Here is a 23,735-nt window from a genome sequence, read left to right on the forward strand (position 1 = left end):
TATATATATATATATAATAAAATCTTTTAAAAAAATAAAAAAGGATGCTGTATCTTCTCACCTAAATAGCCTTTGTGAGCATCTGGTATGCTAGTTGGTGTCACAAGTGCAGACATAGAATGAAGCCACTTGCCAAGTTCACAAACCAAGAACCTACCTGGGCTAAGTTAGAACCCAGGAGTCTGTACCTACAGTCCATGCAAGAGTATCATCCTGAGGTCTGTGTACAAACACATTTCTACCCAGAAATCTACACATCAGCGGGGGCATCTTATCCAGGGGTTGACTCTTAGGCTGTTTGCTCCCCACTATGTATGTACCTATCCACCTGGAGAGAGACATAAGGGTAGAAAAATGCTAATGCTGGATGGTTCTATGTGAACGGTGATGCTGCTCCTGATACTTGCAACTATTAATAAAGAGCTACAACCAAAAACAAAGGCATCAAATCTCTTGACTTTTTCCAAGTAAACTCATTACTTAACTAGTTCTTCAAAGCAAAGCAAGGAACTTGTTTATTTTCTGTCCAACCTTGTGCATTTTTTCCAAAGCTGGGGTCTTGAACTCACAACCCTTTTGAGTAGTCTCTCAGGTGCTAGAACTATTGGCATGTGCTACTATCCTGGCCTATCATGTACTTATTATATTACCTAGAACATTTATAGAGTGTAGTTTTCCCAGCCCCAGAAGAAATGCCTTTAGAAGCCTGCACATTGAATCTAGGTTGTGAGGAACTCTGGTCATGGTCATGGTGGTCCCTAGCACCTCTTGGGGCTTATATATCCCTCCCCACCCAAGGCAGGCTCTGTTTCTGCAGCTACCTCTCCATCAATGTACTTCTCCAGACAGATGGCACAGTCGGATGTGGAGCCGCTGCTAAGTGTATCCAGGGCCCCACAGCTTCCTTCCCGGCGCCCCTTGCTTTTGGAGTTGAACTTTCTGGTTTCCATCTTCTCCAGAGCCTGCACGGCCAGCCTATTCATGGAATTCTGCATGGCAGAACATGGACAGTGTTGGTACACATCTACAGTGGCAGGCATACCCCAGGCCATGTCACTCAGGAAAGACTAATCTCACTTAGGTCAATCAAACAGATCCTTGAGAAACTGCAAAATTCATATTGCTACTGTATTTTCTAGACCCAACGGTGCCCATGACATTGACTGTACTACGAAGTCTTGCCTTCAAGAGGAAAGGCAATTCCCTGTCTCTGATATTTCCAATTCTGTGCAACATTGGGTTTTGAAAGGCTCCAGGCCAAGTGTCCCTCCTTGTTGAAAGGACATGAGACAGCTCATGTGAGTGCTCAGTATCTGACACACAGTGTGAGTGCGCAAAGACTAGCTCCTAAGCCTGTCCTTCTGGTGGTGGCCCCTCAACCCTCCTGACAACTGAAACTTTCTCTTTTTGACAGTCACTATCTAAGGTACCATCTCTCCCGAGGTGTGACACCGCCACATATCTCAAAGTCTAGTTTCCTGCTTTCCTTCTTACCACCCTCTGCCTAGAGGTATTTCTCTACAGTTATGCGCTTGCTAGAGTATTACCTGTTTATCAACAACCAACAGATGGACCTGGCAGAGGCAAATTTCATCACAAGACTTAGGAGCCTGACAGTCCGTATTTCTACCAATGTCAGATCTACTTGAGAAGCAAGGTCTCATGCTCCAAAGCAACATTTATTTTAACATTTCCCTCAAAACACTAGCTTGGAACACCCCCAATGCTGAGGCCTTTGTGGGCAGGCTCGCTCTTCTCAGCATGAGGATTTAGTATTTGAGGTCTGGTATTCTCCAAGCCACTGAGATAGGATGGGTACCATAGACAGTAGGCTGGTCAAATCCCTAACTTTCTTTTCTTTTTTTGTTTTTGAGTTTTGAGAGACAGGATTTCTCTGTGTAATAGCCCTGACTATACTGGAACTCACTCTGTCGACTAAGTTGGCCTTGAACTCAGAGACCCACCTGCCTCTGCCTCCCAGGCACTGGGATTAAAGGTGTGTGCTACTATATCTAGTTCCTCTAACGCTCTCCAGGAACAGGGCAATGGGGTTCACAGCTTACTCCTAGGGTTACCTGACTACGACGCTGCTTCAGCTTGATTTTGACAAGGAGAATGAGGCACACCAAGGAGACCACGACGAAGAATGCCAGGAAAATCCCCATGTCAAAGTACTCGGTGGGTTGCTAAAATAGAACACAAACGCCATGAACCATGTTCTCTTTGGCCTGATTGGTGGGCATGAGAGCTGTCAGTTGGGAAATGGAGTTGAGGAATGAGGACAGGGACCCTCAGTGTATAGGAAGCTCCTGGGTTTCTGCTCACATGCACAGTGATGGTGCCTTTAGTGTGGCCAGGATGAAGGTGGGGGAGCTAAAGTGGCCTGAGGCTTTCCAGTAGCTGAGAGAGCCATTTGTAAAGTTCAGCCTCCCATTAAAACACTGCGAAGTTTGGTGAAACTAGTGAGAAAAGCCCCTCTGAATAAATAAATAATCACAGTTATAGACAAAGGAGTGATGTGTTTTGAGGGAACAATGATTACTAACCATATATTTAATGGTTTACAACAACTTAGAAAATTGTACGCTGCTTCCACAAATATCAGCTTCCACTACAATGAGTCACATTTACCAAAAAGTTCCTTTTTCCTTTAAAAAGAAGCCAGCAAGTCAGTTCTGAAAACTTTCCTTGTTTCTTTTCTTGGGGTGAGGTAGGGGGTACAAGGCAGTATTTATTCTAGACTGGTCTTCCATCTAGCTGAACTAAAGATGACCCTGAATTTCTAACTCTACAGCCATCATCTTCTAAGTCCTGAGATCACAGTTGAACCACCACAGTGGTTATGCAGTACTGGGGAATGAACTTCACACTTTGTGAACACTAGGCAAACCCTCTACCAACTGAGGTACACCTGGCAGTCTTTATCTTTTCTGCACAGAACACTATCACCTGAAGCTGTTAAGCCTAGGACATGCATTTAGCCAATAAGAACAGGACCCTAGTGAGATGCTGTGTTACCCAGATACTTGGTACAGGTGGAAGAATCACCCCACAAGGGAACAGTTTACTAATTCTGGGGAGGAAAGAAAACATATATGGGGCACTAGCCCCAGATTCCTAGAATGCTTTAGTCCAAGGTGGAGGAGGAGATGTCAGTTCTGCAGTCTTCCTTGGTTTCTTTTCTTGGGGTGAAGTATCAGTGGGCAGTAATACTGCTTCAGCACACTGAAGGGGCTCTGACTACTACTTGTCACCAAAGAATGTCAGTCCGAGGCCTGGATAATTTTTAATGTTTTGAATAATTCTTTTTTTTTTTTTTTTTTTTTTGGTTTTTTAGAGACAGGGTTTCTTTGTGTAGCCCTGGCTGTCCTGGAACTCACTCTGTAGATCAGGCTAGCCTCGAACTCTCGAGATCAGAGATCCGCCTGCCTCTGCCTCCCAAGTGCTGGGATTAAAGTCGTGCACCACCACCGCCTGGCGTTTTGAATAATTCTTAACATTCTTATGTGTGAGTCAGGGAGTTTCAAGTGAGTAATCTACGTGATTGAAAGAACAAAGTATAGGCCTTTTCTCATCTCTAGGTCAGATGGAGAGAAGGAAACAAAGGAAGCCAAGTGCTATGGGTCTCATCCTTCATCTTTCTTGGCTTATCTTTTAGAAGAATGAACTGTAAAGGGGCAATGCCAGGTTGGAGAAACCAGATTCATAGCATACAATGGCTGTTTCTATAAGCTTTTTCAAATTTTTACAAATAAAGAAATATGGGTAAAAAAATCTCTCCGTTCTCCTGTGCCATAGTTGAGCTCAACCTGTAGGAACCTATATTACACCAGCATTCTAGATATAGGGACGAGGGCTGAAAGCTCAAAGCTCAAAGAAAACAAAGGCACCAGTAAGACAATAGACAAGCTGCCACTCACTCGAGGAGGGAGGTGCTGGATCCTTGCTCGAGCTACTTTCTGTTTGTTGACAATGTTCATCAGCTTGATAGCATCTGCACCTTTCACATACACCACTGGCCTCTTAAGAGGGTCTTCTGAGCCTTGATTTAGCTGACAAAGAAGAGGGCACCAGTTAAAAGACATGCTTACTTTAAGAAACAAGAGAAGATTTGGAATGTGGTTCAGTGGTAGAGTGCTTGTTTGGTCCATGCAAGGTCAAGTGATCATTTCCAATGCATGTACACGCACACACACACACACACACACACACACACACACACGCATGTACACACACACACACAGAGGGGGAGGGAGGAAGGGAGGGAGGGAAAGAAAGAGAGAGAGAGAGAGAAGAGAAGAGAAGAGAAGAGAAGAGAAGAGAAGAGAAGAGAAGAGAAGAGAAGAGAAGAGAAGAGAATGCTAAATCTCCTTGAAGTCTTCAAGCATTATAGCCTTGGGGTTTCCAGAAAGGTGAGGATAGGATGGTATACTTGTTTTAAGATGGGCTGAGCTGGCCAAAAGCCCAAAGACTCTTTGAAAATGCCCCTCATCCCTAACCCCTCAACCCACAGCTACTACATGCCTCGTTCAGGAATGATATTCAAACACAAGCATATTACTTCAGTGGACAAGTAAAAGGATCTGAGACAAGGGTATCAAAACAGTGCCTACTAAAGATGATCAAAGCAAATGCCTCTTAGGCAGACAGCAGGACTGGTTGTAGTGGTGGTTTACCTGGTCGATGGCTTCTGGGTTTTCAGATACATCAAAGATAACTGCAGTAGCTCCCCGCTGAACTGCTCTCTTGGCCTGGTGGAGTGAAAAATAGCAGGTTGGCAACTCTGTCCTCTGACTCTGCCAACAGTAGCCTTATAAATCAGGCATGGCTTCAGAACGAAGAACTGGACAGCAAGCAGTGTCTGCGCCCCTGAGCAAGTTGATCCTCTTTCCTAAGCCTTGGCATTCTCAACTGCAAAACAGGAGACATTGCCACCTACTTTGTCCTATCTTCCTGGGAGCCAGTAGACTTAGAATGGGTGGGAATGAGTAACTGACTACTGCAGAAGTTGTCCCCCGCCCCCAACCTAACTAGAACACTAAAAACAAGACTACAGATGGGCAGCTTGCCCAGCCAGCACAGAGGTATTGGTTTTGGTATTTCTGCTATAAACACACTGCCCCTGGCAACAAGAATAAATGCTTTTGGTTTGTCTCTTGTGGTCCTTTTTTCCTTTCCATGCCATCCAGGTAAGAGAGCATGTTGACTATTTCTGAATGAAGCTCAAAATGGTCACTTTTAACTCATGACACAAGTTAAAGACCTCTGAAGACTTAGGGAGTTATAAAAAAATAATAAGTGGGGATTTAGAGCAGTTGGCTGCCAAGCTAGGTTGCACATCAAAAACCACTTGGGAAGTGTGTAGAGCAGATTTCCTGGCTCCAACCACAGAGACTGGTTCAGTGGGGCTGGAGGCAGGCCCAGGATGCTGAGTTCTGTAAACTCTTAGGGACTCAGATAATCCCACCAGTTGGAAAGCTAGAGGTCAGAGGGACAAGACAAGCAGGCTTAGAAACAAATGAGAAGTGATAGCATTTTTTTTTATTGTTGGGGTAGGGAGGGAGAAAAGATTCCTTTCTACCTCAATGACCTTTCTAATTTTCTCTCCAGCTAAGTGAACAACAGAGTTGAGTCTGCAGAAGGAAGAAGAGACATGAGACAGATCCTTGCTTTTAGGACTTGAACTCTTATAACAGAGATAGCTACTCTAAAAAAATACAGGGAAAACAAAACAAATTCCCAAACTAGCATGCTAAAAAGATGGGTAATTTCAGTCAGTGCTCAGAGGTCACATCACGGTGGGCCCAAGTGTTTGAGAATAAATCCAAATTCTTTCCACAGGAATAATCTGTACTGACAGGTGCACAAACCCAATGGGCAAATACTTTACTGGACCACTAGAGGGCAGTGTCACCCCATGGCTTTTTAAGCCAATCCCCTGAACTTGGGATCAGCAAGTTAAAATTTAGTGATATTGGGAATAAAACTATTTTTCTTGGTAATTTAAGAAACCCTGGAATCCTGGGTATAGTGCTATGGAATTTGTCTCTGCACTATAGTCAGCTAAGACTGACTACAAACTGAGACTGAACAAGCAGAAAGTCGCCTGAGGATCACCTCACTGTTCATCAATCAGTGATCCCAAGTGACCAGTGAGGTTCAGTATTTCCTTTTCTTCTAGGTAGTGCTGGGGTCAAACCCAGGCTTTGATCATGCTGAGCAAGTGCTCTTATCACTGCATCTCAAGTCACTGAATCTCTTTTAGTCCCTGTCTCAGAACAGCCATGGCCCCACAAGAAGCCAAGGTGGCATGTTTGTTCTCTTCCATTAAGCTCCTTAGGGCAGCAGCTCCTGACTTCTCAGTAGGTGCTTATGTTTCTGCCCCAGTGGTACCCTAGGCTTCTTCCAAATTCTATTCCTAGAGCAAGAAATAAAGAGGGCTTCTCAGGTTTTTAATTCTGCTTTCAGCCAAGGACCCAGCATATCAAAGAGTACCTGTTGGGGAGTGTGAGTTCAGGTATGTCCTGACTGGGAGTTCCTGCAGCTTTGATGCTAGTGCACCTGGAGAGGCTGGCATGGACTGCAGCACCTGGGTAGGGAATGCCTTCCTGGAATGTGCCTCAGGGAAACACACAGCCAGAGGCCCTCCTGGCTTCCCAGTATTTCTTGTTCCACAAGAACATGAATGTTTATTCGTTGCAGAGGCATGATCCATTCAGGACACACATCATAGTGCTGGGGGATGAACCTTGGGCCTCATCCATGCTACGGATGTGCTTTACCACTCAGCCTAACAAAAGGTTAGGCTATTCAGGTTCCATTCTCAGCCTAACAAAAGATACTTTAAAACATACTTGCCTTCTTTAGTGAGGAAGGCAGGTAGAGAATAAAGTGCTTAAATCCCATCTACAGCCCAACTTCAGACACAATTCACTAATGTATGGACTCTAAGGGCAAATACTGTGGTTAAGGAATGCTTAATTTTCAGTGAATTACATTAAAATTATATTTGAGGCTGGAGATGTAACAGAGTGGGTAGATCTGCCAACCATGCATGAAACTCTAGCAGTTTATAAAGTGATCCTCAGTACTGCATAAAACTAGGTATGGTGCCTGTAATTCCAGCATTTGAGAGGTAGAGGCAGGAGGATTCCAAAGTTCAAGATCATTCCAACAACAAAGAGAGTTTGAGGGCAGTTTGGATCATGTGAAACTTTAAAAAAAACAAAACAAAACATGTAAAACAGCTGGTCAGTGGTGGCATACAATAATCCCAGCACACAAGAGGGAAAAGCAACTTAATCTCTGAGTTCAAGATCAGCCTGGTCAACAGAAAGAGTTCCAGGACAGACAGAGCTACACAGAGAAACTTTGTCTTAAAACATAACAAAAATTATATGTTATTGAAATAATCTGTACTTCCTGCACATGTCAGTACTAGGGAGGATCTCCTACTGAGATCTTGCCTGTTAAGAGGTGACTTTAAAAAAGACTGTGATGGCTGGGCGGTAAAGGGGTAAAGTGCTTGCCTAGTAGACATTAATCCTGAATTTGTTTAATCCTCAAAAAAAAAAAAAAAAAAAAACAGGCCACGAGTAATTGTCATTTACAAACTGGAGCTTTCATTATATTTTAAAATCATAGAATATTGCTTGGTTACACTTTTCTTCCTGACTCAATATAATTTTAAAAACTTGAAGAGTCAAATTCTTTGAGCAAAATTTCTTATCCTAGATAATTTCCAATTTTATCTAGTCAACTTCCTGCCAGCTTATTGTATTTCAAACAAATCTAAAACCCAGGTAGATTCCAATTCTTGTGAGCAGTATATATGATACTATAGTGTTATACCCTAATGCTTTAAAGACTCTCAAGAGAAAATTGCTTGAAAGAAAGCAGGGGAAAGACAGACCGGTGAACCTGGCCCGGTGAGGGTCAAGCTGGGTTCACAGGAGAGGGCAGTAACAAGCCACTGCTCTGAGTTCTGGATGATACAGTAACAAGGAGTTGAGCTGATATGAGTATGTATGTGTCAACTGCTAATGGGAAATTCTAACTTATAAGGGTTCTGATCAATTTTTTTTGTGTGAGTATTACTATTTAAAATTTTTACTTAATTTTTAAATTTATTTGCATTACACTAGTATTTTACCTGCAAAAATATTTCATGTCTGTGAGGGTGTTGGTTTACAGACAGTTGTAAGCTCTTCCGTGGGTGCTGAGAACTGAAACCCAGGTCCCCTGGAAGAGCAGCCAGTAGCATTTCTCCAGCCTGGTTATTATTATTATTTTTTAAAGAGGATATTATTTTGTAGCCTAGGCTACTCTTGAACTCATTATCCTGCTGCCTCAGCAGCTCAAGTGCTGAGGTTACAGGTATGTATCACATGATATAAATTTGCTTGTTCTGAGACAAGGTCTCACTATGTAGCCCTGGCTGTCCTGACACAGCAAGCTGGTTTCCACTCACAGGGATCCTCCTGCCTCTGCCTCTAAGTGCTGGGATTAAAGGTATGTGCCAATGGTGTTATGTTCCTTCATAGACTACTCCTTTTGGAGGGCTGTACTAGGGCCTCACATGTGCTAGGTAAACAATCTATCGCCAGTTCTTTTTTTTTTCCCTTCTTTCATTTCTTACTTTGACACAGGATCTCCCTAAGTTGCTCAGGCATGTTTTGATTTTGTTGTTCTCTGCCCTGTCTTTCTAAGCATCTGAGATTATAGTCCTTCACCATCAGGCCTGGATTCTTCTCATGTATTTTTGATATCTGACCTATTTCTGTCTTCTACTATTACATTAAATGGATCTTGACTTTCATTCCAATTTCCTTAATACAGAGAAATACTACCAAACAGAAAGATTATTAAGAATCTTCACAGAATATGCTTCTTAGATTTCATCCAAGCCTGTATTAATGACAAAGTAAGATGACATAAATGATCAACACAGGCAGGCAGGGGCTAGCTACATTCTCTGTGGCACCTGTCCTTAAAATATCTGAGTAGTCTACATGCAAACACCTCACTCAAGTACTAAGCACGTCCTGTGTAAAATAGAGACCCCTAGGGGTCAAAAAGGAGATGTTACAGGTTGCATTTGTATACTCCATAAAGCCTAACAAAACAGATGGCCCTGGGCCATCTCAATATAATTAACGTAGCAGTGAGGAATGGTCTAATCCATTTGCATTACTATTTACTAATTCAGCTGTTCAACAGTATTTATTAGCCAGTTACTATGTGTGCTAAGCCCTGGGAACATATATAGCTCTGAAGAGCAGACACGTGACAGGTCTTTGTCCTCATAGAGCATGTCATCTGCACGTGACGATTGTGGAACAATACCATTCTTTTGGTGCAGCACCAGGAAGGGTTGGTGTTTAGTTCAGGGGTATAAGGGCAAGAGACGAAGAACATAAGATTGCTTATCCTGTCTCTAGAGTGGCTTTTCCCAAAGTGCATATATGAAAACGACCTACTTTCCTGGCTGGTATCATATGGAAGCACTGTATATTCTAGAGCTATCTGTGATGTATATGAAGCATATTCATGTTTGGGCAGCTCCAGACTACCCAGCATTAGAAAGCCTTCCAAAGCAATGCATATAATACCTTCCCTGCTGTGAAGCAGGCTTTGTTTGGATCAATGCTTCATGGTGTGCAGCATGCTTGGGTGAAAGGATTATGAACCTCTCACATCTTACTCTCATAGGTGGAAGGATCGATATTTTGCTCTGGTAGCCAATAACTAAATAACGCGCATATCCACAACTTAACAGATAGTAAATGGTGGTTATTGGTATGGAAACATTCAATTACACAGTTCCATCTATGAACAATTTAAGATAGCCAAATAATTGTGTCATAGGAACTTCAAGAAAGACACAAACAAGGATTTTTTGGAAGCATCTACTACCATAACGCACCTGATAATCTCTGATTGAAGCACTCTTTCTTAAGCAAGGTGAAGGTGCCGGGGGTCTCTTCCCTTCACCCACGTGAACACACTCATGGGGCTCTCAGATGTGCTTGCAAATAGCAGCTTAACCCAAGCAGGCAGAAATGACGACAGTGGGGAATTCATGGTACTGGAGGCCCAAGGACTGCTTCCCATGACTTGGCACCAGCTTTCTGCTTCAGACTGGGTTTCTCCAAAGTTCTGCAGCTATTTCCAGAGCAGGGCAGAGTACATTATCTCAGACACTTGTGGGCCATTTCTTGAGCAGGACAATATGGGTGCCATGGCCTACGAGTCATTCAATCCTGACTTTTAAGTTGTTTGTAGTGGTGCATATCTGTCATTCTAGCACTCAGGAAGCTGGGAGCAGATGGATCATTGCAAATCTGAGTCAGTAAGAGGTATAAAGAGTTTACAAACAGCCTGGGACACATGGTGAGACACTACTTTGAAAAATCCAAACAAATGAAACCAAATAAAAGCAGTTCCTTCTTCCCTACAACTTGGGCTCCCTTCTCAAGGTGGTATATGGAAACTGTAGTCTGTGGCTTCACCCTTACTTAACTGCTCACCAAGCTACACTGATCTCAACTTCCAAATCTACTTACTATTTTTCTCCACTATTGCAACGTTGTGACTCACAACTATTTTATTCCTGGGGCACTCCCTACCCAGCCAGTCTTACCCATAGCACAGCACAAGGACCTTTCTCAGTCAAGGATTTATATTGCTTTTAGGGCTGCTTAAAATTTGACATCCCTTGCTAATTGCTTCCAAACTCAACAGCCCTCTCCCTTTTACCAGATAGTCCTCCTATTGGTTCTGAGTGTCCTTCCCATTGCAGGATGTAGCATGTGGCTTTACCTCACTTAACCTGCCCTTCAGGACATGACCTAACCCTTGCACCCAGCTCCATACTGCAGTCCCAATCTTCAAAAGCTTCCCACACTAGAGGGCAGCCTGGCAGTCAGACTTCTTTACAGTGGCTTCTCAACACCAGGGAACTGCCTAACTCTGCTGTGCTCATACGGCGCAAGGTTCACTCATAGTTAGCACCATACTTGGGCTTTGCTGCTGCCTGCTCCTGGCCACCAGGTATCTTGTGGATCCTCCAACTCTTCAACGAGGAAAGGTCTGCTTAGCTATGTCTTCTTGGAACTTTGCAGTCTTCAGTCTTCACACTTCAAACTTCAAGACCTGCCTTATTTACACCATCTTCTGTTGTACTGCTGAGGAGGCTTTTGAATTCTTAAGGCAGACATCTTGTCTCTGGTCAGTCTTAAACTCAAAAGTGGTTCTGCCTGTGGCTCTTAGGCCCTGGGCTTTGTACACACAGATCTCTGGACTTCAAAGCTCTCAAAAAAAAAAAAATCCTGTACATTTACAGTGTGTGCTGTGTCTCTTCTCTCTCTGGAGGAAAGTGAACTTTCCTTAGAATTCCAATGAGGAAAAGCTAGCCAGATGACTACCCTTGGATATGTGCCCTTGGACTTTCTCTGGCCTAGAAGACTGATGGAATCTATCCTACCACTTGCAAGAGAGAACAAGGCACAGGACCTGTTGAGACACAGAACATGGCTCTCTAGGAGTACTGGCTGTAGAAACCACAGCTTCACAGCTCTTAAGCACCAACATGAGAGATACCATTCCTTTCTGCAGCCTATAGTCTTGCAGAGTGGCAGTAACAAGCTTCTGGTGTTGTACAGGGTCCTGCTCCTATTGCCAGGGAGGTCATGTAGGGGAAAGTGGTAGTGGCTGTGTTAGGGTCTGTCCATACCTACCACCATGAGCTCTCTCTTGGTGGGTCTTCCTGATCCAAGCAGCCACTCATTGCTTCCTTGTATACCCCTTCTCTCTGGAGATCACGAAATGGATTTTAAACCTCCACTCACTCACTTTTCCATTCCTTCCCTTTCCTCTAGACAGTGACCACCCAGGCACCAGGCTCTTGCATACTCTGGACAGCCCCTATGCCCTAAAGCATTAGTCACACCAGGCAAAGGGGCTCAAAGACGACTCACCAAGGGCCCTGTTTTCCGACAGAAACTTTTCATTTCATAGGAAATGAGGTCACACACTAGGGCACACAGAGAACCAGTGAGAAAAACTTGGTGCCAAGAAACAAGGTGGGGGGTGGTGGCAATGTTAAAAGAAATGAGGAAATCTGACATAAGCCACCAGGAGAGATTACCTGTGCTGTGGAATAATTTGTACTAGACATACACAGAATTAAAAAAAAAACAAAAACCCACCACCACCACCACCACCACCACCACCACCACCACCACCACCACCACCACCAAAAACAACAACAAAAAAACCCAGCCCTGATTTCCTCTAAAGTACATAAAACATATCTGATTTTACCAAGTCACATTTGGAAGGCATTTTGTTGGCTTATTTCAGGCCTTAGAGCCCCCAATTCAAAAGAAGACCAACACAGAAAGAGGACCAAAGGATGGGGTTGCAGATAGAGTTCCTTCCTCCAGGGTGGGAGGTGAGGGTGCTGACACAGTGCTACCCGCTCCACTGACTTGGCTCCTCATTCCAGGGCTTGGCTGCAGCCTGGCCTGACCTTCCAGGTTTCCCTGGCAAGTGATCAAAGCTCTGAAGCCACAAACACAGTTCAGAATTCAGAGGCCCTGCAGCCACCCCCCCAAGTCACCCCTCTCAGTCCCCCTCCCCCATGACTGCCTTTCTGCCAGCTCCCATCCGGCCTCACTGAGAAAGGGCTCTCCCACCAGCTGCACTCCTACCCACCCAAAGATATTTCTTGCCATAATTAAAGTCATTAAGCCTCCAAAGGCTCCCATGGGCTTCAAGTTCTAAGTTCCCAAGAGAGGCTGAAGGATTTTTAAGTCCTAGTTAAGATTATGCTGATCTATTCAGGAGACATGTAGCAGCGAGAATCCAGCGGTTAAGTTAATGGTTAAGGCTGCCTAAGTTTAAACAGTGTTATTTATTCTCAAAATATGCAGCAGCCTCCACTTAATTCCTACTAATTAAGGGAACCAACAGAAGAGGCTGGAGTCTGTAGTCATATACAGCGGCGCCGATGCACAGGTTGGGAGTCTTTTCACAATCAGAAACTACTGGGTGTTAAACGGAAATGCATTTCCTTAGATCTTAATCTCAAACACAGACTTTTAGATCAGTTCCAAGAAACACAATGGTCCCTTTGTTTTAACACCTGACAAGGAGTACCAAAAACTCAGGAGAGCCTGTGCACACCCTCCTGGTTCCATCCATCCTTCTGGGTGAATGAAGGATGTTATGGAAAAATGGATGCAGAGCTGCCTCTGCCTGAAAGAGAAACTTGTAGAGGACTTGGAAGCTGTTACCTTGCCTTGGGAGGTTCTGAAAGTCTCATTTCAGGCCAGATCTTATTAGGTCTGTAACTGGAAACTTCAAAAAAGGACCACTGCCTTCTGTACATGTGGCAACTAATTAATATAAACAAGTGTTAATTAGGTGGCAGAACCAGGCTTAACAACCTTGCCTGCAAAGTCTGAACACCTAAGCGGCCCTCTGGAGAATTAAGGGTAGGCTCTTGCAGCAAGGAGCTTGGTTCTTAAGGTTGGCCCATTGAGGGAGAAAACTAGGGACTTAAAAAATAAAAATCACAGGCTGGTGAGGTGGCTCAGTGGGTAAGGACACCTGCCATGAAGTTTGAGAGTTCAGTTTGAACCCTAGGAATCTATGTTCTGATGCAGATGAGCTAATGGAGTCTGGATCTAATTAAGCAGAGCCCAGCAATACTTGCAATGAGGTAAAAGAAGATACTACAATACTCTTGAATCAGGTGGTAAACAGATTTAAAAGCAAAACCAAAACAGGAACATTCTGACTATACAACTTCAACACTAAGCACAAGATATCCTTGACATATATATATATACTATTCCTCAGTTCCTCATCAGTGTGCTCACAGTTCACCTGCCACTTGGATGGGACTTACATACATGCAGGTGGACTCTCAGCCTTCAAACACCAAGTTTCCTTCACCTTGCTTAGAGACCTGTGTTGCCATAGTATTCTGTCCCTAGGAGGATAGCTCTAGGAAGGACTGGAAGGACCAGGAACTAGCACAGGGCTATCTTGGGGGTGGATTAAGGGATAAACTGGGTCTTCTGCCAACACCACAGCTCTTGTCATCAGCAATACTGACTTGAAGCATGAAACTTCAGAAGGAAAAGTAAAATACTCATTAATGTATGAGGCAAGACACTCAGTGCTTCCAAAAGGTACTGAATGTGCACAACTGCAAGGCCAGGGCAGCTGGCTCCATTACAGAGCTGGAAGCTTACAAGTTATGTATGTCATCTATGGTCATGAATTAGAGGGTTGACATTTGACCTAAACCTCTTTCCCATCCCATCCCATCCCATCCCATCCCATCCCATCCCATCCCATCCCATCCCATCCCATCCCATCCCATCCCATCCCATCCCATAGAAATGCTCAACCTCAAAATACTTCAGTGACGGTTTAAATATACAAGTGTTATACTGGCCAAGTTTAGAAGAGTAGGCTTATAATTCCAACTACTTGAAGGTCAGCATGGGTCCTGCCTCAACATAAAAACAAGAAGGTTGGGGCAGAGTAGCACAGCTGTGACCAACCATGTATGAGACCTTAGGTCCATCCCTTGTCGGGTGAATGTTACTCTCCATAGCCCCACAAGGAAGTTTTAGATAGCTTTAAAAAAAAAAAAGATTTATTCATTTTATGTATGTGAGAACACTGTAGCTGTCTTCAGACACACCAGACGGCGGCATCAGATTCCATTACAGATGGTTGTGAGCCACCATGTGGTTGCTGGGAATTAAACTCAGGACCACTGGAAGCTCAGTCAAGTGCGCTGAGCCATCTCTCCAGACCGTTTATCTTTTAAACATTAATTTATGTTTATGTGTCCGAGTGTTTGCCTGTATACTTGTATGTGCACATGACTGCTGTGCCTATATAGGTCAGAAGAGGGTATCAGATCCCCTAGAGCTGGAGTTAGAGGTGGTTGTGAATTGCTATGTGGACGCTGGGAACCAAACCTGGATCTTCCACAAGAACAGCAAGTGCTCTTAGTCCCTGAGCCATCGTTCCTGAGCCCTTTCCAGGCCCCACTTAGTTCTTATTAAACTCATTTGGTCTTCTTCCTCTTTAAAACTTGTTAAAAATGTCATGCAAATCAAATATTCAACATAAAGAAGAGTCTTATTCCCTCAAGTTGCCTATTGCACTGCCTCAAGTGGCCACCTTGGAGAGGTGCTGAAGGAGTTTTCTTCTTTTCCTTCAGGCCAGCAGCTTAGAAGGTCTATTCTGATCAGACAAGGCTGTTTATTCAGTGGTATGATAGCCACTGGTATTTAGGTCAATGTAAGCTCATAAACAGGGCGCTTCTCACTCTCACTACTTGGTTTTTGCTTTTTTATCGATTTTTATTTTTAAGAAGAGTCTATATATCTCTAACTGTCCTGTAACTTGTTATGTAGATCAGGCTGACCTTGAACTCACAGAGATTCACCTGCCTCTACCCCCTCTGCTGGGGTTAAAGGCCTGTGTCACAATGCCAAGCTCTCTCTTTACTTTTTAAGGATATATCCACTTATGTTTTGTTTTTCAATATTGTTTCAACTCTGAACCTTATTATTAGAAGAGTTTAACAATGATTGTTTAATTACCTTAACCTCTCACCAAGATCATTTATAGCAACATCAGCATCACATCTTTCTGTAGGGAAGAACAGTCACAACTCTCCCAGCTCCCTACCCTCATCCTGCTAGTCTTATGTGTCTACAAGTAGTTTGATGACACTGCACTAAGGTGATCTTCAGGACTAGCACAGGCTGAAGGTCAGGTGACATGAGCTCAGGCTGGCAACCATGCTTTTATTTTAGCTCTGCCCTAGAGGAAGGGAGGGGAGTTGAAACTCTTGGAATTGAAATCCTGACTTACTGTTTTAATTCCATGACAGTGAGTGTATGAGGGAAACCCTATCCTTACTCTGCATCCTCAGGGGTAAATTAATAGCACACTCATAGTGGCTGGGATTCAGATCTAAGTACCTGGGAATGATTACCATATATATCTCCCTCCTATGAACATAACATTTACTCTGCATTTCTTGATGGATCCTTACCCTCCCCTTAATGGTTGCATATAGGACCTCTTTCTTGAAGAAAGAGGAAAAGTCATTCTCTGATCCTTCCTGCATGTATGAGATCTGCACAAAGCATGAAGGCTCTTAAGAACCACAGTGAGTTGACCTGAAGATTTCTGGAGGTTGATGTGACATACTCCTAATACCACAGGAAAATCACAAAATGGCAAGAATTAAAGCCATGGAATGATCAGGCACAGGGTGGCAGTAGGGACTGCCTAGGGAACTTGTTAAAGACTCCCCCTGGAGCTAGAATGATGGCTCAGTGGTGAACAGTGCTTGCTTCTCTTCCAGAGATTCCAGTTTTGTTCCCAGGACCCTTTCTGGGAACTTTACACTGCACTAAGGTGACCTTCAGGACTAGCACAGACTATTTCTCTTGACCTCTGTAGACACCGGCATATACATGGTACACATACACACACATACACACTCTCTTTCTCTCCCTCTCTCATTCTCTCTCTCTCCACTCCCACACTCCCCTCCTTCTCTCTCAAAAAAAGCCTCCTTCCTGGAGACAACTGAGAGGGACTGCTAGAGGTTCACTGGGACCTGTTAGGTCTGAGAGCTCTTCAGGCCAACTCTGAAGTGCAACAACATGAATAACACAAGACCAAGAGGTTAAGAAGATTGGAGACGTGGAAATATGGCAGGGTATGCACCTCTTAATCTAACCCACCAACCCCTTGGGTTTTTTCCCCACCTAGAATGACCCAATTCCTTCTTCAACTATCTAACTCAAACTAAAGGAGAGCCTTGTTAAAGGGACAATATACTTTTAGGGTACCAAATGACAGGGGCTTTTGTAATGTCTAGGAAAAGGTACCTCTAAAGCATATGTCTGGGTGCTTCACAGTCAAGGCTTTGTGATGAGCTATTAAACAGACCCACCCTACTCTCATCCCTGGTCACAGCTCCTGACACAGTACCTGCAATCCAAGAGATACATAAATGCTGGAATGATATATAGCTGTGGGCATGATGAACAGGGCAAGTGAAGGGCAGATTCCTGGCTACTGGGTCCAGGCTTTTGGTTTCTACTCCACAGGAGCTCAGAACCTTGTATGCCCCCTTCCTACTGGTAAACAGAACAATAGCATAACAGATGGTTAGAAACCAGGAAGAAGAACCTCAAGGACATCGTTTTGACTTCAAGCCTCTACTTTCTTGACAAATACACTCACGAGCTGTGCTTATCAAACAGTACTTCCAAGTCAACCCCCCAACTTCTGTCATCAGGGATTGTCCTAGTGATGGGGACAGTGGGTGTAGTGAGAGCTGCTGGCTGTAGGAGTTGAGGTCATGAGATAGGTTATAAAACAAAGCATGAGTTAAACTGGAAAGGCTGTATATAATTCAGGGTCTACTTTAAAGAGTGAGTGCTATAATCAGACTCCTATAGACCAATAGATGAAGACTGCTTTTTAATGTATTACATTATCCAAATTCATTCTAGTCCTGGCCCTCATTAAAGAGCCTTTACAATCTTGGTACTGATGGAAAGGGAAGGATAAAAAAAGAACAGCGTAGTTCTAAAAAACTGACACTCGTGGTTGCACCAATAAGCACAGAAGAAGGGCTCTGCAAAGGTGATTCTGGGGTATATGGTAGTTTTGTACTATAGTTCTCACAAGCCCAACACAAAAACTTACACCTACTGACACCTTGCCTTACTCTCAGTAGTAGTCAGTGTGCCCACAAGTCTAGATTCTTGTCTGAAGGCTCTCAAGTAGATCTTGGATCTCAATCTGGAATTTTCTCTGGGAGGGGTTCTTTAACTCTTAGACATGGCTCAGTTCTGTGGCTCTGTTTCCAGACAATAAAGATTCATGCATTTAATTAATGTTTACTGAGCATTTCCCAGGACTACATACAACTGCATGCCTCCAAGTTCTAGTCCCTAAAACCCCAGTTTCTCTTCTCATGGTGTTCCTGCAGTTCTAGGGATGTTTTTTGTAAGCACAATCAGAAGTGTTCTGAAGGAGTTGAACTTCACAGGACAGCAAGAAGAAAGGGAGAGAGGAAAGCAAGTGCTTAAGGCACCTGTGCTTCCACTTGGCAGGCTGACCACACTGTAAGCAGCACCCCTAGGAGCCCTTCCTTGCTCAGTTAATATGAATACATATACTGGATATTAACACTTATACATTAGCACATCAAAACAATTGTTTTAAGGCAGATTCGTCTTAAGGTATAATGTGGTAGCTTTTTAACAACAACAACAACAACAAAATTGAATAAAGACAGATGAAGAAATCTTAGTTATTACCTTCAAAAATCACTACAGTGAAAGAAACTTGGAGAAGTATGACTGGGCCCATCACTTCCTTTTGTAACAGGTGAATAACTGCCACTAAAGAAAAAACTTCTTGCAAAGGGACAGTTTGATTCTAAGAAAAGTTACACTGAGGGAATCAGGGGTAATCACTAACCTGGACCTGTCTTGGGAAGTTTCAAACGAACAGGCAGAGTAGATCATGTTCTGCTTTATGATGTAAGAGTCTGCTAGTGTGTTTGTGGGCAAGTAGAGGTAGCACCACATGCTCTGTAGAACCCCAAATAAAAATCAGCAGTTGTAAGAAATGGCAATGTTGGCTAGGAGGTACCCAGCTATCAGGCAGACCTGGAAAAGTGCCTACTACCATTTTCTTCCTTCCTTCCTTCCTTCCTTTTTCTTTTTTTTTTTTTTTTAAGACAGGATTTCTCTGTATAGCCCAGGTTGTCCTGGAACTCACTCTGTAGACCAGGCTGGCCTCGAACTCAGAAATCCGCCTGCCTCTGTCTCCCAAGTGCTGGGATTAAAGGCGTGCGCCACAACTGCCTGGCTCCTCCCTCCATCCCTCCTTCCCTCCCTCCCTCCCTTCCTTCCTTCCTAATTAAAAAAGTTACTTTACTTACTATGTGTGTGTATGTGCATGCATGCATGCACGCACACACACACATACACACACACACACACACACACACACACACACACACACACACACACAGAGTAAAAGCCAAAGAACAATTTTGTGGAGTCTGCTCTTCCACTTTTATGTGGGTTCTAGAAATTGAGCTTGGGTTATCAGGCTTTTGTAGCAAAGGCATTTTACCCACTGGGCCATACTGTTTGCTCCTTTTGTAATTGTTGAGAAAGGGTCTCACTATGCCTTGACCAGCCTGGAGCGCCCTATGTGTGTCAGTGGTTCTCAACCTGTGGGTCTCGACTAAGACCATTGGCAAACAGATATTTACATTATGATTCATAACTAAGAAATTACTATTATGAAGTAGCAATGCAATAATTTTTTGGTTGAGGGTCATCACACCATGAGGAACTGTATTAAAGGGTCACAGCATTAGGTAGGCTGAGAACCGCTAACCTATGTAGGCCAAGCTGATCTTCAACTCAGACATTCAGCTTGTGTCTCTGCCTCTGGATTGATAAAATTAAAGTTGTATGCCAACACACCCAGCACTTTTTAATTAAAAGTCTATTTTTTTTTATTATTATCATGTATTTGTGGGTACACATGCCACAGTGACTATATGGAGGTAGAGGATAATTTGGTGGAATCTGTTTTTCTTTCCTTCTTTATGTGGGAGTTTTGGGTATTGAACTTGCTCGATCACCAAACTTATACCCTCTTGCTAGCCTTGAAGCTAAAGAGATCAAACTACACACCTTTTGGGTGTCTAACACATGGAAAGATTAGTCAGGCAACTCTAGAGGAAGGGCCACAAACCACCTCCTTTGAAGTAGGAGTTCTGGCCAGTTGTTCCTACACAGACTGAGTCTATCTACTCTTGGTCCCCAGAGTCTATGTGGCATACCTGAGGATAGTGAGCCTGCGTCTTCTATTTAGGAGTCAGGGTCCATTTCTTTGATTTGCAAAGGAGGCCATGCTTTTCCTGAGGACACAGTGTGTTCTACTCAAAGCCAACAGTTCCTGTCAAATCTGTTCCCACCCTACCATTAAGTTTTGCAAAGTCCAAGTTTATGCTTGGGGTTGACAGACCCCAAAGTTAGATTTCTCTCTCTCTTTTTATTTCTTTTCTTTTTTCTTTCTTTCTTTATTTGGTTTTTCTGTGCCTTTGGTTGTCCTGGAACTCACTTTATAGATCAGGCTGGCCTGGAACTCACAGGATCTGCTCTGCCTCCCTAGTGCTGGGATTAGAGGTGTGTATCACCACCACTCAGAGAGCAGCCAGTTTTATTAACCACCAAGCCACTGTTCTGGCTCCCACTATTAAATCCTTTCTTTGTATTTTATTTTATTTTTTTGAGATAGGATCTCAATGTAGTCCCAGCTGTCCTGAAACTCAATACATAGACCACGCTGGCCTCAAACTCACAGACATCCACCTGCCTTGCCTCCTGAGTGCAGGAATTAAAGGTGTGTATCACCACATCTGGCCATTTATTAGATTGTAAAGTGAATACTTTTGTGGCAATTATCTCCCCAATATATTGAGTCTGCCCCAAGGCAAGGCTGGGGTACTTGTATAACTTGAACCTGTCAGAGAATAGCTGAAGTTTTTACAGAACACTGGCCCATGCTAGTCTGATGGTCACAAAGCCACACATATTAGGGTATATAGATGTGCCCACTCTCCCAGGTCCCAGTTACCACCTCAAGAGAAGGTTTGTTTAGAACCAGATAGTCAAGAGGAAGTTAGGCTGGGGGTCATGTTAACAGCTAACAGAAGAAGTTATAGATTAACTCTTCATTGCCATTAGTTGGTTAATGGACAATTCACAGGTAACTTTACAAGTCCTGGCTCAAGTTCAGAGTAAAAGAGAAGCAAAATGCTCACATGTATTCAAAATTTAATTTGAACTCACTCTCTCTCTCTCTCTCTCTCTCTCTCTCTCTCTCTCTCTCTCTCTCTCAAACACACACACACACACACACACACACACACACACACACACGAGAGGGGGGGCTGCTGACATACAACATGGATGGATGGATCTTAAATAAAAATCCTGAGTGAAAGAGCCAAGATTAAATTTATACTAGGATAGCTCAGTTAATAAAGACATTTTCAATAATTCTGACATCTTAAGTTCGATAAACACACACACACACACGCACGCGCGCGCGCACACACACACACCTCAACACACACGTAGTATGATTCCATATGGAATTCTATACAATGCAAATTAATTTATAGTTGGAGAAAGCAAATCAGTGGTCTGGCAGTTGGGAAGAATGTATAGGAGAAGGGGACTTCAAAGGGGGAAATGGAGGGAACTTTTGGCATGCCAGGTTATAGTTTTATAGGTGTTTGTACAGGTCAGACTTCAGAGGGTAACATGCAGGAATCCGTTCTCTCTTTCTACCATGTGTATCCTGAGGATTCAACAGAAGGCATCGGAGGACAGTGGTGGCGCACGCCTTTAATCCCAGCACTTGGGAGGCAGAGGCAGGTGGATTTCTGAGTTCGAGGCCAGCCTGGTCTACAGAGTGAGTTCCAGGACAGCCAGGGCTACACAGAGAAGCCCTGTCTCAAAAAACCAAAAAAACAAAAGAAGACAAAACAAAACAAAAAACAGAAGGCATCAGGCTTGACAGTGAGTACCTTTACATACTAAGCCATCTTGCTGACTCCTAAAGTTGGTTTTAGATGAAATGGGTGAACAGCCCAAAACTGATCTTTTCCCATTAATGCTTTAAAGCAAAACTATTCTGAAACTGATGACATTTGATCACGTGAATGCTATTCTTAAAAAGACTTATTTTATTTATATTTAGGTATATATTTGTCTATATGTGCATGTATGTTTGGAAGGATGCCAATGGAGGCCAGAAGAAGATGTTGAACTGTTGGAACTCTGGCCCCCTCAAAGAGCAGCAAGAGCACTTAACTTCTGTGCTATCTCTCTAGTGCCAGCTGTTGTTGAGGATGACCTTGACCTCAGGCTTCACTCTTTTTTGGTGGCGGGGGGTGGTGGTTGGGTTTTATTTTGTTTGAGACAGGGTTTTTCTATATAGCTCCGGCTGTCCTGGAACTTGCTCTGTAAACCAGGCTGGCCTCCAACTCGGAAATCTACCTGCCTCTGCTTCCCAAGTGCTAGCATTAAAAGCCACCACCGCTCAGCCAGGATTACACTCTTAAAGTAGTAGAATTCACGCTGTGTTATTGTACCCAGCTGAGAATGCTATTAATTTTAGATAAAAGAAGTAAATTCCAAAGTTAGTTTCAAAAATTACCCAGATTGAACAAGATAATACCTCCTTTGATATTTCAAACTGACTCAGTATTTGAAATCTACTGCCAATGCATCTGGATAGAGGGTAAGTTTAGCTAGCAGTGCAGATTCACTAGGTTTCTGGGAAGCAGGTAGATCCCAAGTAAGTAGACAGAATGAATATTTCATTAAGAAAAGGATGATAGCCAGGCATGGTGGATCTTTGAGTCTGAGGCAGTCTGCTTCCTTCTATAGAGTAAGCTCCAGAACAGTCAGGGATGCACAGAGAAGCCCTGTCTTGAAAAACAAACAGATAATCAATAGTGTCAAGCTGCTTTCTAAATACTGTTTATATTCATAGCATTAGTGTGTGCTCCACCTTGGTGAAGCTTCTGTTTGCAGCGGGCAATGGTTAAGGAAGAGACTCATAACTGGTCAAACGCTGAGAACAAGTGACTGCTGAGTACTCAGCTCTAAACAGGACATCTACTGCACCACCTCCAAAGCTTAGGGAACACTGTGGAAGAAGGGACAGAGAGAATGTAAAAGTCAGAGGATGGGGGGAATGTTGTCAGCCAGTGTCTTCTGTTTGTTGGACTGCCACTGGATTCATGAACTCGTAACAGCTGTGGCTACCTGTACAAGACCTCCACTTCTCTCTGAGGAAAAATCAGTCACATTCTTCTGTGTAAGAGCCAGTAGTAAGTTGCCTTTGCTCAAGTAAATAACCCACCACCCATATTCATGTAAGCAAACCTAATTAAATGCGCACACGCACACAAGTGGGGAACTTATTGGGAGAGGAGCTCCATATTGGGGGGGGAGGGACAAAATAAGATAATGGGGAGAGAAACCATGTAAGTACAATGTGTGTGCACATGAAATTGTGAAAGAAGAAAGGAAGGGATGGAAAGAATGAGCCCAGCAGGGAAGAGAGGTAGATTCAGAGACAGGCATGGTTGTACGTAATTGTCATCCCAGGACTTGGAAGACTAATGCAAGAGGACTGTACTGAATTTGAGGCCAGACTGGGTGAATTCAAGTCTGAGCTAGGCTACATATTAAGATCTTGTCTGGAGGGGAAGGAGGAGAGATGAGCATGAGGCTGAATGCACACTTGCTGCTGCTGCCCACAGTCAAGGAAGTCCAGGAGCCTGTAAGGTTTACATTTCTGGTTCTATCACTTATTAAACAGATACCTTTGGCCAAGTCAATTACAGTTTGGTCCTCATTTTCACACCTTTAAAACTGGGACTGTAGTAGTTATAGTATTGCTATATATTGTAGAATTGTTAAATTATCAAGTAATTATGGCTATAGGGTACTTGGGACAATTTGGGAACACAGTAGCTACAAAGTAATGGCAGCTATGATCACTTTTCATTGGCCTAGTCTTACATAAATATCAGCAGTAAAATGTTGAATCCTGTAGATCAGACA

At 43.5% G+C, this 23,735-nt stretch overlaps 1 protein-coding gene across 1 annotated transcript in view; it reads right to left on the reverse strand.

The window, feature by feature from the left end:
* Znrf3 (zinc and ring finger 3) overlaps positions 1-23,735 on the reverse strand; it is a 166,264-nt gene that overhangs the window by 6,185 nt on the left and 136,344 nt on the right. The window contains exons 3-6 of the mRNA XM_028758108.1: positions 4,677-4,751; positions 3,921-4,052; positions 2,076-2,186; positions 822-989 (exon numbers count right to left, since the gene is read on the reverse strand). Of these exons, the coding sequence (XP_028613941.1) occupies positions 822-989; positions 2,076-2,186; positions 3,921-4,052; positions 4,677-4,751 (486 nt within the window). The remainder of the gene's footprint in view (positions 1-821; positions 990-2,075; positions 2,187-3,920; positions 4,053-4,676; positions 4,752-23,735) is intronic.

The sequence above is a fragment of the Grammomys surdaster genome, unplaced genomic scaffold (genome assembly GCF_004785775.1).
Source record: "Grammomys surdaster isolate TR1022 unplaced genomic scaffold, NIH_TR_1.0 126187, whole genome shotgun sequence".
Taxonomy (NCBI): domain Eukaryota; kingdom Metazoa; phylum Chordata; class Mammalia; order Rodentia; family Muridae; genus Grammomys; species Grammomys surdaster.